This window comes from Hemicordylus capensis, chromosome 1 (assembly GCF_027244095.1).
Source record: "Hemicordylus capensis ecotype Gifberg chromosome 1, rHemCap1.1.pri, whole genome shotgun sequence".
Classification (NCBI taxonomy): Eukaryota; Metazoa; Chordata; class Lepidosauria; order Squamata; family Cordylidae; genus Hemicordylus; species Hemicordylus capensis.
This window is the reverse complement of record NC_069657.1, coordinates 364,630,391-364,647,237: the sequence shown is the minus strand read 5'-3', so window position 1 is coordinate 364,647,237 and position 16,847 is coordinate 364,630,391. Positions and strand designations below refer to the sequence as shown.

The following is a 16,847-nucleotide window of genomic DNA, read 5'->3' as shown; positions in this document are numbered from 1 at the left end:
GTCCCACCTGGAGATGCCAGGGGTTGAACCTGGGACCTTCTGCAGGCAAGCATATACTCTACCACTAGTTCCATCCCCCCATTTATACCAGGATCATACAAGTCTGGACCATCAGTAAGGCCCAGATTCTTAACGTAATAAATTCTTAATACATTATGTTGTCTTGAAAAGAGAGAGAGTGTGTGTAAAAGATAGCCATTCCCACAAATGCTCTAATTATTAGAGTCTAATACAATGATCTAGCACTTAGGGCTCCATATGCAGTTTCCAATACTGGATTAAGAACTGCAAACTAGGGATGTGCACAGAACTGGTTAGGAAGCCCTTTATGGGCTTCCAAACTGGTTCGAAGAACTGGCGGTTCCGCTGGTTCGAAGGTGGTGGGGGTCTCCCTTTAAGAGCGGGGGAGGGTGCACTTACCCCTCTTGCTGCTTCCCCTCCGTCTGTGTTTCTTAATGCCCATCGGGGCAGCAGTGTACCTCCTTGCTGCCCCATTGCCCTCGTCTTCCGGATATGACTGGAAGTCGCCGATGTGCCGGCGCATGCAAGCGACTTCCGGTCATATCTGGAAGATGAGGGCAACGGGGCGGCAGGGAGGTATGCTGCCGCCCCGATGGGCATTAAAAAACATGGATGCCGGCGGGGGCAAAGCGGCAGGAGGGGTAAGTGCACCCTCCCCCATTCTTAAAGGGAGACCCCCGCCGCCTTTGAGCCTCCCTGCCACAGTTCCATGCACATCCCTACTGCAAACACAACACCAAACAGATGGCAATATCTACTGCTTGTGATAACAGGAAACTGAATCCAAACATACCTCTCAACTGTCTGAGGAAGATGGGATTGAATGCCACCATCCTTTCTAAACTAGCAATTTGCATTGTCAAAGCTAACACTCATCAATTTGTGCACATATCAATTTGTGCACATCCCCCGCTAACTTAGCAGAGAGGCACCTTTTAACGTGGTGATTCTCTTTTATTTAGCAGGAGGAGAGTAACTGGCTCTATCCACCCCCAGCACAGTACCTCCAGTGACTGTTGCTGGTGTCTACATCTTGCATTTCTTTTTAGATTGTGAGCCCTTTGGGGACAGGGATCCATCTTATTTTTTGTTATTTCTCTGTGTAAATCGCCCTGAGCCATTTTTGGAAAGGCGGTATAGAAATTGAATAAATAATAATAATATTTCTGGATCGGGGTCAATATCTTTGAAAGAAGATAAAAAATGCAGATTATCATGTCTAAATCATCTATATAAAATTATGATGTATTTTGTAATATCCCACAATTAACATCACAAGGAGGTCTAGAAGATATTTCTTTTTTTAATAATTAAGAATCCAAAGTCAACGTTCTTATATACAATAGAAATACAGGAGATAAAATCCATGAAAAGGTAAAACATGAGCACAGGTTACAAAGCAAAATGTTTTTTCACGGTGGGTAAATCAACTTCTACCTTGTTAAAGGAGACACTCTGTTCTAGTGGATTAAGTGGGTTGGCAGCAGCGGCAGCAGCTGTAAGTTGCGCAGTGAGAGCTTGTAACTGAACAACAAGACCAGCATCCAGTGCTTGAAGTAGTGATGGTTGCGGCTTCTGCTGTTGCATTTGCAGTGTCTGAATTAACTGCTGAAGCTGGATTGGGGATGGGGGCAGGGAGAGGAGAGGAAAGGAAAGTGAGAGTGTTTGCAGACACCATACACATAATCCCAAATTCAAGGGTCCACAAATATCAGCTTGCCTTGCATTGATCTGTTCTGCATGTACCAAATAAGCATACATGCACCAAATAACTCCCCCAAAACACATACTCCAAACACAAACAACCCCATAAACATGCACCATCTGTCCTCCAAGCATAATCTCAACATCCCCCATGGAACTACAGTTGGGAAGTCCAATCCCATCATGATACCACAGCAATATTATATGCATTTTTAAAACAAACAGAAGCTTCATGAAACTGAGTATATACTAATTCAGAAGCTTCATCCATAAAAGAGGCTGCAGTGTTGCTCAGCACAGCATGTTGACAGGTACAGAAATACACATGGGAAGGGATGCTAGAGAGAAGGGTGTTTGTTGTCTCTCCTCCCTCCAAAAGTACTTTTTGACTTTAGAAATAGAGCAAGTATTTAGAAGTAACAGTTCTTGCAGAGTCATTTATTGTTAGAAATGCAAAGGTTGCATTACAACACAACCCTCAAAAATATATTTTTTATTCTGAGCTAGAGGTTCCATCAAAGAAAGAAAAACTGGACATACCATGAGCGGTTCTTTCTACACAGTGTAGGGAATCATCAGTAACAATAGGTTATCATACTCTACTTATTCCTGGTAGACAGGTTAAATTCAGTAGAAGGATGAAGTAACAGAAAGTCCAGCCTCCCTCCCAACAAGCATTGGGAGCAGGATAATAATAAACATTATTTGTTAGCCATTCCATAACAAATTGTTCTCTGGGAGGCTTACAACACAACATTAAAACATGAGATATCTCCCAGATATCCATGAGGACCCCCAGTTTCAGAACTGTTGCAGCTAGAGATGTGCATAAACCATGGTTCGAGCACATTTTGGGAAATTTGACTGGGAACTTTAAGAAAAAGGAGAGCATATCTTTACCTGTTCACCGTTGCCCCATTCAGCTTCCTGCTAGGGCAGTGCGCATCCCAATAATCCCCGTGTGGCGCCTGCACAAACATGGTGTCTGTGCATGCATAGACACCATGTGTGTGCTGGCGCAGCGTGGAGGGGAGGGTTATTGGGATGCGTGGCATGCAGCCCCAGCAGGAAGCTGAATGGGGCAGCAGAGAGCAAGTAAAGGGCCTTCTCCTTTTTCTTAAAGTTCCCTGTTGAATTTCCCAAAATGTGCGTGAACCACAGTTTGAACCGTGGTTCGTGCACATCCCTAGTCGCAGCTCCATAGAGAGGTACAAAAAGGAGGCAGATAGAAAGAAAAATGACCCACCCGTGAACCTGTTTGCTTGATCCACAGGTGGGCCAGATGACCTCTGCACACTGTGTAGAAAGAACCACTCATGGTAAGTCCAATGTCTCTTTCTCACACAGCATAGGATATCATCAGTAACAATGGGACATGCCAGAGCGGCAAATTGTGGGAGGGAATGGATCTGGCTTTGACTACCTGCTGTAGCACTGCCACTGTGTGGCCAGAAATAGCTTATACCAAGACAAAGGCATTTATTTTATAGAGCTTGATGAAGGGAGTGACAAAAGACAAGGTAGCTGCCTTGCAAATCTCACTAAACAGAGTGTATGCAGAGAAGGCAGTTGTGGTGGATGCACTGAGTGCGTCTTGCTGCACTGCTGCTCCCGCCACCTTTTCCTGCTGTCACCGCACTGCCCGCCAAGATCCTGGCTGGTTTCCCCTTCTCCAGCTTCAGGTCTCACCTGCAGCTGGAAGTCTCACTGGGAAAGTCCAACCCGCCCCCCCGCCCCCCGAGACATTCAACAAGATCTGCAGATGGAGACGGAGGACAGAGGAGGTGGTGGAGGCAGTGGCGGCAGCAGCACCTGGCAGCCCAGAGCCTCCTCAGCACCAAGGTCTGGCCACCAAGAGGACAAAACAGGCAAGATGCTGCCAATGTAAATGGCAGAATGCATGTGGGAAGTTTGTGCGCCGTATTAAGCATTTTCCCTTCCCCCACCAAAAAATCATTTTTATGCACTTGAGTAGGTGATGCTTCAGTACAAGGATTTGTATGTAACATATACTTTGTCCCTTAAACCTATAACCCAGCGGGAAGTTAGAGTGGGGGTGTCTTCCTTGTGTGTCAAGATTAAAAAATAAGAACTAATTCTTTACAACAAATAATAAGAAGAATTAAAGCATTTTTACCACTCTTTGCTTTTCCAGTTTCTTTAATTTGGGTAACTGCTCAATCAACTTTCAAAAATATATATATTCTGTCTTTTAAAAAAGCAAAATTCCCTTTCATTTGATTTGGCATGCAGGTTCCAGATTATGTATTCGTTCCAAGGCGCCATACCAGCATCCAATACTTAACTTCCCCCATAGTACTTTCTTGTTTTATTTTTAACATTTAAAAATAATTTAATTTTTAAAAATTCTAGAACAGTTTACAAAATGCTTTGGGTACTTACAGGGATTTGTTATATTTTCAAGAAAAGGACTGTAAGTTAAAGAGTTTAACTGAAGTTCAAAATTTGACTAGAGATTGGTTCCAGTATCACCAGCTAAATGAAATGTATAAGAAGGATCTTAAAGTTGGATTTGAAGATCAGATGTCGAGATTTGAGAAGGAGCTATGTGAAAGTGATGAAAAGTTAGTTTCTAAAATGTACAAGCTTTTGCTTTTGGAGGAGACAAGAGATGAAGTGGTTAAAACGACTATGGTAAAGTGGGCTCAAGATGTGGGGTGCAATATAGAAATGGCAGCCTGGGAAAAATTATGGAAAACTGATTTAAAATTTACAGCATGTTATGCTTTAAAAGAAAATTATTATAAAATGATGTACAGATGGTATTTGACACCAAAAAAATTGGCATTAATGTACAAAAACGTTTCAAACAAATGTTGGAAATGTGGACACTCTGAAGGTACTTTTTTCCATATGTGGTGGACCTGTAGGAAGGCTAAGGCCTATTGGGATATGATATATAATGAGTTAAAGAAAATATTTAAAATGACATTTCCTAAGAAGCCAGACTCCTTCCTGCTGGGAATAACACAAGGAGTATTTTCTGCAACTGATTTAACATTTTTTATGTATGCTTCTACGGCTGCCAGGATAATATATGCACAGAAATGGAAGAGCAATGAAATCCCTTCAAAAGAAGATTGGCTGATAAAAATTTTGGAATACGCGGAGATGGCAAAACTTACAGTATTGATAAGAGATCAAAATTTAGAATGTTTTAAAGAAGATTGGAAACCATTTTTGTTGTATCTAAAGAACTATTTTCCTACTATGGACTTTACAGCAGGGTTTGAAATTTAGTAATAACAGCAGGTTGGGTAGATTAAAATTGTGTTTCTAAGGTTTAAACCTATATTTTGAATCATTATTATAGCAAAGGTAAATTTGATAGTTGATGATTCACGAAGAAGTCTGAGCGGGAAGTCCTTGTTTATTTGTTGTGAATGTTAATAAGAATATTGTCAAAATCAATAAAAATTTAATTTGCAACAAAAGAACAGTTTACAAAATGCTTTATTGTTTTTATTATACTTAAATGTGAAGCAAAAGAAAATAAAAATCCAACTTTATAGATATAATTGTAAAATACACTTCTTTAACCTTCCTTCCATATTTATGGTGTGTGGTGTGTGTGTGCGTGTTGCATCTGTAGTGGCACTGGCACATAATAATGCACATGCATGCACACTGCCATGATACTGCTGCCCAGAACAAAACTTATTCCACTCACAGATGAAAAAAATTAGAGGCACCACTGATCAGACCTATTCAATTCCCTGGTTTTAACAAATACGTATGTACAGAGCTCTGCACACATCAAGTTTATGCCACAGCCACTAGGGTGCCCCTTCAGATGGCTAAAAGGGAGATGGGATAAAATCTCAGTGCAGTGAAAGGGAGAATCGACTTTGAGGATAAAGACAGGATTGGTTTCCAGGATCACAGAGTACGGTTGGACAATGCAGAATTCCTTCTGCGCCAAGAGCACTCCCAGTTTTGAAACTCTGTGTGCAGGTGTAATGGAAACCAAGGAAAGGACCTTGTGAGAGGAGCTTTGGAGAGATATACCAGAGTAGCTCAAAAGGAGGACATTCATGAGTGTATTAAGGACACTGCTACATTCCCAGGATGGGAATTTGTGGACTGTCATGTTGCCAGACCCTTGCAGGAAATGCATAATGTGGAGTAGGGGTGTGCACGGACCATGGAGGCGCGGTCCGACGCTGGGGTGTGTGTGTTGCTTTAAGGGCGGGGGAGGGGTTGTACTTACCCCTCCCGCCACTTCCCCCCCTCCGGTGCTCCAGCTGTCAGCAAAATCTTTAGGGCGGCAGCGGTCCTCCCTGCCGCCCCTGCCCCCTTGTTGTTGGCCAAATGAGGAAGTAACACGCACACATGCGCCTGCCGCCGCCGGCCATCACGTGCGTGACGGCGGCGGGCGCATGCACGAGTGTTACTTCTGCATTTGGACAACAACAAGGAGGCAGGGAGGACTGCTGCCACCCCAAAGATTTTGCTGAAAACTGGAGCGCTGGAGGGGAAAAAGCGGCGGGAGGGACAAGTACAACCCCCCACCCTTAAAGCAACACCCACACACACACCGGTGACAGTCCATCGGACCGCCGGACCAGCAAACCAGTTCTCAGGCCTCCAACATGGTCTGCGAACCGGTTTGTGCACATCCCTAATGTGGAGATGTATGAAGGAAGAACCTGACTGTCTGAGCACGAGAACCGAGGAAATGGCTGAAACCTGGCTCTTTAAGGTATTAGGGCAAAGACCCTGGTCAACACTGGCCTGTAAAAAACCTATAACCTGGGAAACAGGGGCCAAAAGTGGATCTACTTGTCTCCTTCTTGTCCAATGGAGGAAGACAGCCCAGGTATCCTGACAGATATGTTTGGCAGAAGATGATAGAATAGTGAATGGCTCTGGACTATCCCTCCATCTCTAGGATGGAGCACTCGACCACGCGTGGAATTGTAGCCAGTCTGGGTGCAGAAGTGGCCTTTGCAAGAAAAGTCTGAATGGAGAACAAGATGGCATAGGGGAGTGGTCAGCAGAGACAGGAGATTGGAAACTCACGGGTGCCTGGGTCAGTAACGGGCGACCAATATTATTCCTGCTTTTTCCATCTGCAACTTTGCGAGTGCCTTCATGAGAGCTGTGAGAAGAATCAAGGGAGCCTGTAGTTGGTTGGCAAAGCAAAGAGATCCACCAGTGGTTCCCTGAAGTACCTGGTAATGAGGCGAAACACCTCGGCATAGAGGCTCCACTCTGTCAGTTCTAAGGTTTGTTGGCTGAGCCAGTCTGTGCAGCTTTAGATTTTAGAAAAGAGGAATATTCACACAGAGACTACGGGCTGGTTCGTACAGATGATGACACCAAACTTCCTGCATGCAGATGGCCTCAAAATAGATGTAACTCTGACCAACAGAGATCAAAGATCTATCTCGTTGTCTGTTTAAATGAGAATGTGGCAGAGGTGTAGGAACTGGATTAGGGCTAGCCTGGGCGAATGCAGCTCCATGGATGCCGTGGCGCTGCTGCAATTGGTCCTACCTCTCCTGGGCAACTGGTCCCATCTCCCCCAGCCTAATGGGCTAGCATCAGAGGTTATCAGAATTCAGGAAGGCTCTGAGAGATAGACCCCTGGTGAGTGTTGGGGAGGTCTGCCACCATATAGACTGGCAGAGATGAATGGACAGAGAGACTGACACATGGACGCAGGCCGTGATGTATGCCCAAAAGGGAAGCAGCAGCCACTGGAGTAGCATGAAGGACCATACAGGGAAAGATGAAACCTGGGAGAACATCAGGCAGTAGGAGGTGGATCCTGCCCCTCCTGTCGGGAAGGGAGAAAGATCACTTGGAATGTTACTGAATCAAGCCCGAGATGTGTAGTGTTTGCTGAAAAAGCCACTTGAGATCTAAAATTGTTCTGTCTCTCTTAGGTGCCAATTATATATTATAAAATATAATAAATGCCTCGACCTAATTCTGCCCAGGGAACAGACTCCATTGCCTGGATCTAAAATAGGCAACGGGTGGCTTGATCCATGAGGAGATAGTCAGTTCTGCTTACGGTTCGTCCGGCCCAGCAGAGGAAAGCTGTAGGTGGGGTGCGGGTCATAAAGCTGGCCCTGTTTTTGGAATTCCACTGGGGAGCCAGTGGGTCAAACAATTGGTTGTCCCTCAATTTAGTGAGGGCCCTGGATAAATGAGAGGAAGTTTGGTAGGGCAAAAGGCATGCACGTTTCCTACGACCTTCTTCCTGCTGCGTGTCTCTGCCAGGACTGGTTCTAGGGATTTCCCAAATAGCTTGAATACCATTTTCCCCCTGAAGTAGGGGTGAATCCAAAGACATCTTTGACTTGTGGTCAGCATGCCAGTGGTTCAACCCCAAGGACCTATGGATAGTCACACTGGAGGCCACAGTCCTGAAGGAAGAATGAAGAAAGCCTAGGCTGGCATGTGCCATGAAGGTAACGGCCTTAGTGATTTTGTTAAGGCCCTGTCTTAGCCTGGTTTGTCATGGGGAAAGGTCATTAATGTATTCTACCAAAGACAACCACAGGGTTCGGTGGTCACCAGGAGTTGACACCAAGTCGACGGCACAGCTTTACTTTACTTTTGCCCAGAGGATAGATGGCTTAGCAAAGATGGAAGTAGAGAATGCAGCCCTGATGGCAGCAGGCAAGGCCTTGTGTAACTTATGAAGGAGTGTATTATGTGCAGCGGCCCTCCAAGGATTCAGGCAGGAGACTTTTCCAACTCTACCTGATGATGAGACATCAGAGATTAAACCTGGAGCCTTCTGCATACAAGCAGTTGCTCTACTGCTGAGCTATAGCTGCCATCCCTTCCTCCAATAGCTCACCTTCCTCCTTTGGGCCAGTTCTGAGTTCAAATCCACTGGAGCAGTGAGTTTAGAGGCTGAACTTGCGTCTGCTGATGACTGGGGCAGGAAGGGTCTCTTAGGGTCAGATCGTGGGTGCCTGTGGCCCAGAATCACTTGCCCTGTTGAGCCTGGCTGCCCATGCCCCAACACCAATGCTGCTGCCTAGTTGGCGGGAGCTGGAGTCTGCTGCATCTGTGCCAGTACTGAACCCAGCCAGATTGGCAGAGGCTTCACTGCTGCCCATGTGGGAATTGAGTCCTGGTTGCAGGGGCATGGAGGCAGGATTGCCCCATTTCAAGGCCACTGCAAGGCCCAATGGCGATGCGGTGGCTGCTGCAAATTATCTTGGAGCACCTGTACGAGGCCATGTGGAGGCAGCTTGATCGGCATCTGAACAAGAGGCCTGGAGGCTTCATCAGAGACGTGGAGCATCTTTGGAGCTGCATGGCGGGGGCAGTGGAATGTCTAAAATAGAGGCCCGGAGGCTTCCTTAGAGCCATGCACAGCCTTGTCAGAATTGCACAGCAGTAGCAGCATGTCTGAGCGAAAGGCCCGGAGGCTTCATCAGAACCACGTGCAGCCTTGTTGGAGCTGCACGGCAGTGGCATGTCCAAATGAAAAGCCCAGAGGCTTCATCAGAGTCACATAGACTCTGGGCCAGACGGTGTAATGTCTGAGCAAGAGGCCCAGTGGCTTTGTCAGAGCCATATAGAGCTTCACCAGAGTCACACAGTGGCGGCATGTCTGAGCAAGAGGCCCAGAGGCTTCGTCACAGCCAAGTGGGGCCCTGCTGGAGCCATGTGGAGCCTTGCCAGAGCCGCACAGTGGAATGTCTGAGCGAGAGGCCTGGAGGCTTCATCAGAGCCATGCAAAGCCTCACTGATGCTGTGCAGCGGCAGCATAACTGGTGGCTGGGCAAGAGGCTGAGCAGCTTCACCAGGGCCATGTGAAGCCAATGCACTGGTGGTGGAACTTCTAGCAGCAGGTAGATGACCTCACGGTAGAATCAGTGTTGGGCCCAGCACAGCTAGCAGCCTTTCACTTTTGGCTTCCCACCCTTCCACTCCTCAAAATGGCGCTGCCACCCTTGTTTTCACACTCTGGCTGCCAGTACTGAGGAGAGGCCAAATGATGGCAATACTTCTTGGAGGTCCTGGCCTAGCAAGGGCCCAGCCTCTCTCCTCAGAGTTTCTCAGAGAGGGAACCAGCCAAAATATCCTCTGGGAAGATTACGTGAGGCAGAAGGAGGAAGGGAAAACTACAGGCAGATCAGATCAGAAATTTAAAAGACGTGTGTTTTTGTTTTGGGGCAGGAAAATCAAATAAAAGAAAACATTAAGCCCACCACGGAAATGCAGAGAGAAGGGGGAGAAAACTGGAGGAAAAAACTGGATGCTGCATGTAATAGGAGCAGGCGCTACAGTTCATGCACCTAGTCAGGAGTAAGACAGGGAAGGAACTGGGGAATCTGCTCCCAATGCCTGCTGGGAGGGAGGCCAACTTCCTGTTACCTGAAGCTACCTTGTCTACCAGGAATAAGTAGAGGATGATAACCCATTGTCACTGATGACTTCCTACACTGTGTGAGAAACATAGATAAATACGTCCTTCCTTCCACCCCTCCATCTGGAGGGGAAATCCTGGGAAGCTTTTCCAATCACAGGATTTGCTTTTTAAAAAGTTTGGCGTTCCTGCTAGCTCTGACTAAGAAAGATAAGATAATTGATCCCAGCCCCAAAAGTTCTTTCAGAATGATGAGGCCAGCTTTCTGCATCGTAAACATTTGTGTTTAAGATCCAAGCAAAGAATAAACTTTCAAGCCTGTCTGCTGAACTCACCGACTGAACTACTCAATCTATTTGCCACAGCTGGGAGGGGCAATTGCCAAAACAAGTATGGTGAGTGATTTTGTAGAATTTTGCTCATGTTAAATATTAGTTCTGACACTGACAGTTAAGGCACAGTGCAGTCCCACAGTCAGAGTGGACGCCAAAATTTTGTTTTGATAGACAAGGATGGTGAAACATCACCCCGGCCAATCACTTTGTACATACAATTTGTTCAAGCAAGTTTTAGAAAACCTACAATGCTTCTAGATACCTGGAAATATCTGCTGAAATAAACAAGGTACAAACTTGTTGACATATACATAGCCAGGACATAAAATACAGGACCGAAACCAGTAGCACAGATTGCCATGAGATACTCCTTGCAACTCAATATCACATTCTGGATTATCTTCAACAAAGCAAGAATCAAACCAGGTTTAAAGTACAGAGTAAATATTTAAATCACTCTTAGACCCTTCCTGGGCAATTTAAACCATGTGCAGCAGTAAAATAGCATAATTATCCTTTCCCCTTGTCACACAAAGTCAAAGAAACACATTTTACCTGTTGGCCCTGTGGACTCTGCAAGATCTGTGCTACAGCAGCAAGGGTATCTGTATTAGTTATCTGAGACACCCAAGGATCAGGTAAACTTTGCACCACGTTGGCTGGTGTAGCAGGTGTCACAGGAGTTCCTGAAAATAAGGGAAAAGGCAGTTCTCTTTACAAACGCATTGTTAGATAACAGCGGCAAATGGAAGAGATATATCAGCCAAAATGAACTATCATGAAAACATCATAGGTGCAGAAGTAGTATCTCAAAACATTTGCAGCCAGATAGCAATTGGCAATTCTCTCTCCAGCCTGGAGAGTTAGGATTTTTGTCTAACAAAAACAAGATATTAAATTATTTGGCCAGTGAGTGCTTCCATAGCATGGCATGGCATATGAAACCATTGTTTCCTCACCAGTATACCTATATAATAAATGGAACTGTCTAAAGAGGAAAGTTTAGCTTTGATCCGTTTTATGCTTGGCCTGTGCTCTAAGACAAGGATTATGAACAATACAACAAGATAGTACTTTCTATGCAAACTACAGAAGTAACTGCTTTTACGTACACTAAGTGAGTGCATCAGACAGAAGAGGCATCTCTTCATCATCAGAAAGCTAAATATGAAGGGTGTGTGTGTTTAATTACAACCCTTATTTTCCAGTTCTGCCTTGATGCCGATACATATGTGCATAGGTTTTAGGCACTGTTCAACTATGCAGTTGGTCATGCTTAATTATTAATTGGTCATATTAATCCTTAAATCCTTCTATGAAAAACTTGCATGAGGTTCTTACTAAAACTATGCTTCGTCACTAACTATGAGTTGTCATACCACCCAAGAGTAGTCAAAATACTGATCTATTGGATAAATAATTCTTGCAAGAGAGATCAACATTCATACTTTTGAATGCTTAGACATGTTTTATTGTCTAATTAGGCATATGTGTAGATACTTCAAGAGAGAATGGAACAGCAACAAAAACAATTCAGTAGAAGTTGCATGGCCAAGAGAAAGCAAGACTAGAGCAAAAGATCTCAAACATGGATAACATACCTAAAGGGGGAAAAAATTATTTGTTTCTTCTTTGTTACCTGGTGTATTATTACTCATAGTAGCTGTTGTACCAGGCAGGACGGGGGTCACAACTGGAGGAGGAATTCCTGCTGCCATATCTAGTAGAGGCTGAATAATTTCACTCTTGAACACATTATTCTTCTGCCACAAATTTAGTACTCTAACAATTTTACTCTAAAAGGAATGAAGGGGGGAAAAAGTTGGTACTGTTTTTCAAAATCATTTTACTAGGTTGTTAAACAGAACTTGGAATAAACTGTGACATGCTGGAATAAACTTATGACATGCTTGGATAATCATCCAAAATATGGTCTAGAGGACTTTGAATCTGCTGTGGGCTTATGCGCTCCCTCCACCATCTCTAAGTCACTACAATGATAGTTTGCCATGGGCAACTGTGGGTAGCACTAACCTCTACACCATTATTATAAAACCATGGCCTTTGTAATAGTGTATTATTTAGACATAATGTAAAATACTGTATGGCTACAGCAACCTGGAAATGGAGAGAGAGTTGGCATATGTGTGAGGGAGGGGCACATGCAGCATGTACTCCAGGTCCTGATCTGAATAATTGTCCAAACTAAGCCTATGTGATCCAGTGAATCAAATATTCAAGATCTGGGTTCAAATCACTATGACAAAGAGCATGTTCTCCTCAGCCAGCCTCCACTCCCCATCTGTAAGGTAGGTATCCTATAAAATCACAAAGTTGACATTGAGGAGGAGTTTTAATCTCGTAGGTTTAGTGTAGTGTTTAAGAGCTTTACAGTAAAAACCAAAGAGCTTTATACACTCGTGTTCTTGGAGCTTTTTTAAAACCTTCAATAAAATCTGAACTCAGATTTTAACCAAGCCACCATGGTTATAAGCACTTAGCAAAACCTACATACTAGAATTATTAATGTTCATTATATAAAAACAATATTGTAAGAGTACACAGAATTGTCACAATTATAGACTCAAAGAATTAAAAAAAATCTTCTGTAGAGTTGTTTTTTTTCAGGAGCAGATTTTAAGGGGGCATAGGAGGCTGCAGAGGGATTTGTGGGGAGGGGTCAGCAAAAGTCACTGCCCCTTGTGCAAGCAAAAGTCTGGATGTTACCCACTATGCTTTTTCTGTCTATACAAAACATTGCCAAGATTTCCATTTTGGAGGCACTTTACTGAAAAATATTAAACAGTCATTGCTCAAATGCAAATCTATGATATTTACATGTTTCTCTTAACCTGCAGACACTTTTCTCCAGAATTCTCATTTGCAACTTATGCATGCTTTCCTGTTACAAAGGGTGGCATTCACAGTGGTACTTGTGAAAACATCCCCACCCAACCCGCATCTCCTCCTTCCTGCAGCCACCCTCAGGCCCATGAAAACCACTGTTGAAAGTCAAGGGACCACCGGTAACACCACAAGATGCAGTGTAGATGGCTACAAAGCAATTCCTGGAAACCAGGCAGAGGCACCTTCTGCATGTAATAAGAAGGTGCCTCTGGCCCGGTTTCTGGGAATTCTCCCTGCCTCAACTCACTTCATTGTCAAGAGTCCATCAACACTTGGGGGTGGGGTCAGGGTCTACAAGGAGGAGGAGGAGGTGGTAGAGAGAAAATGGCTAACACAAGCACTTCTTTGGATGCTTCCTACTATCAAGGAAAAAATATGCCTAAATGGGTTGGATGTAATATTAAAAAGAAATTAGCAATGCTTTTTCAAAAGCTGAATATCACAACAGACCTGCTGGATCAGGCCCAAGGCCTATCTAGTCCAGCATCCTGTTTCACACAGTGGCCCACCAGATGTTTCTAAGAAGCCCACAGGCAAGAGGTAAGGTTGTGCCCTCACTCTTGCCATTGCTCCCCTGCAACTGGTATTAGAGGCATCTGGCCTGAGATTGGAGGTCGCCTATAGCCATCAAACTAGTAGCCATTGACAGACCTGTCCTCCATGAATTTATCTAAGTTAAAGCCATCCAAGCCAATGGCCACCACCACATCCCATGGTAGAGAATTCTATAGATTAATTATGCACTATTTGAAAAAGTTCTTCCTTTGGTTAGTCCTAAAATTCCTGGCCTTCAATTTCATGGGATGACCCCTGGTTCTAGTGTTGTGAGGGGGATAAAAATTTCTCTATCCACTCTCTCTATTCCATGCATAATTTTATATGAGTCTATCATGTCTCCCTGTAGTTGCCTCTTATCCAAACTAAAAAGCCCCAGATGCTGTAGCCTTGTTGCATAAGGAAAGTGCTCCAGGCCCCTGATCAGCTTTTTTGCTCTCTTCTGCACTCTTCCCAGTTCTACAACATCTTTCTTAAGATATGGTGACCAAGAACTGCACGCAGTTACTCCAAATGTGGCCGCAATATAGACTAGTATAAGTGTGTTATGATATTAGCATATTTATTTTCAATCCCCTTCATAATGATCAATAACTGGGTTACTTGCTTTAGGAGGGGGAAAAAAAAAGAAGACAACATACCTTGTCATCCCCAGGGCAGCGGTATAAATTCTGGAAAGTGCTAATGATGTTATTGCTAAATCTAGGAGCAAACACATCCTTTTCTTGCCCAAACTGATGTCGAGACTGTCGAACAATGGAGTCAATGACATACAGGCCAGGCACCTTATATTCTGGTTTACACTGCAAAGGAAGATGGGAAGAATCTATTCTCTTGATATGCAAACGATATTTGCTGACTGAGGTTTAATTACAGAAATCTAAGCTGTGGAAACAATATACAAATAGCCAATAGCCGTGCTACTAGCCACAGCACTAGTGCTTAAATAGTTCAAAGTATTTCAAACACTGAAAAAATATTTAAGATACTGTTTTAGCTTTTACAATTATTTGTTACTCTTATTACCCTTGTAAAAATGTGCATGTGTGTGGGGGGGCTTTAGTAATTTAAAAGGTTGCATCTTCTGACAATCATAAACACTGTGGTGCTTTTTCACTGCTCATCTGTGGCACAATATCAGTGCTTCCAATGCCAAAAAGATGGCAAATATACATAGTAGAGATAAAATTCAAATTAACGCTTATTCAACTCCCAAAATGCAACAACATCTACAACATGAAGTAAGGCTCTCCAAGTAGTTTTGAGTAGTTACGCTATTTAAGCTGCAATACTATTTATGTACATAGTATTTCAAGTTTCACTGAAAGCAATTCATCACATATTTTACCTAATATTTAAACTAATAATAAAAATTAAAGGGAACATTAATTAATAATGCTTTTATAAATATAACTTACTTTTTGAATGAATTTTTCAACACTCTGTACAACATGCTTGTAGAACTAAAAGAAAACAAAAATATTTTTATGGTGGGATGCAAGTATATAAAAACTTCCTGTTTTACTAATTTCCCTATATATTTGCTGGGCTTGATTTAGCCGAGTATGGGTGCAGTGCCCACTTATGGAGGACTCCCACAGGCTTGGCAAAGCCCTTCTTCCCCTGCCCCATACGTGCACATGCATCTCATGGGGATACTGTAGGGATCTGATGGTCTGTCCACACCTCCAATATCCACATATTGTCGTCCTTCTGTACACTATGCAATGACATGTACTCTTCCTTTGCACTCTCTGAATGCAAGCTCAAATGCATGTGTTGGCAGAGGAATTGGAAAGCAAGGCTTCACTTAGCACTGTGGACTTCTCCATAGGCAGGAAGTGTACCTATGCTTGATTGGGCTGAGACTATCTATATTATATATAGTACTGTGAGGTAGGTTAGGCTGAGAGAGAAGTGACTGGCCCAGAGTCACCCAGTGAGTTTCATGGCTGAATGGGGATTTGAACTCAGGTCTCCCCGGTCCTATTTCAACACTTTAACCACTACACCTCACTGGCTTTCCAGTAACTTCTTACGTTTGTTTGTTTCAAAAAGAAAGGATGCTCACTGACTCTTTTGACTAGTGATTCCTTTGTTCAGGGATACCTTGACCAAAGTATCCCTGCACTAGATTACTCTAATACACACTTTATGTCTTCAAATAGTACAAAATGCTGCTACAAGTGTTTCAACAGGTGCCAGTTTTGAGAAGTATGCTACCCTGTTGTTATACCAGATGGGTTGTTTCTGGGTGCAATACAGAGTACTGGTTATCACCTTTAAAGCCCTATACAATTTAGGACCATGGTACCTAAAGGATTCCAATACCAATTTGTCCATTTGTTGAGCTCTAAAACCTTTCAAAGTATAGTTGGCAGGAATGTGTGAGATGCCCTTTCTGTGGTGGAACCTAGAATGTGGAACTCCCTGCCTTAGGAGGTTCGTTTGGCTTCTCCTTTGCCACTGTTCCACTATCATTTGAAAATGTTATCTTGGAGCAAGCTTTGGATTTATCTACTGCTTAGTGATCATGTTTACTGGCTCTTTGGTGCTTTATTGTATTTTTTTGTTTAGTTTTATTTTGAATTGTTTATTGTTATTACTGTAAAACATAACACTTAGTTTTATTTATGTAAGCCACCTTAAATTTTTCCTCTTGCAATTAGAAAGGCATGGCAAAAATTCTTAAACATTTTAAGATAGCCTGAAGAGCATAATCTGGTAAACTGGTCTTCCTGCAAAGACAGAGTGTTGTTGAAAAGCTGCCAGTTTACTAAGAAGTTGTATGGGCAAAAAACAGGACTGCAATACTATCAATAGTGTTCTGTATTGACAGTATTAACTAGTAAATTCAGTTCTAAAAGGCCAGACAGAAAACTGGCAAATGTTTATGAAACTGAATTAAACATTTTGCTTTATATTATTATTATTATCAATCATCATCATCATCTATATATTTA

The 16,847-nt window shown here is 43.4% G+C and overlaps 1 protein-coding gene across 6 annotated transcripts in view; it reads right to left on the bottom strand.

The window, feature by feature from the left end:
• SCAF8 (SR-related CTD associated factor 8) overlaps positions 1-16,847 on the bottom strand; it is a 110,682-nt gene that overhangs the window by 68,928 nt on the left and 24,907 nt on the right. For all 6 annotated transcript variants that reach the window (XM_053293513.1, XM_053293521.1, XM_053293512.1 and 3 more), the window contains exons 3-7: positions 15,303-15,347; positions 14,526-14,687; positions 12,062-12,218; positions 10,978-11,108; positions 1,459-1,635 (exon numbers count right to left, since the gene is read on the bottom strand). In XM_053293513.1, the coding sequence (XP_053149488.1) occupies positions 1,459-1,635; positions 10,978-11,108; positions 12,062-12,218; positions 14,526-14,687; positions 15,303-15,347 (672 nt within the window). The remainder of the gene's footprint in view (positions 1-1,458; positions 1,636-10,977; positions 11,109-12,061; positions 12,219-14,525; positions 14,688-15,302; positions 15,348-16,847) is intronic.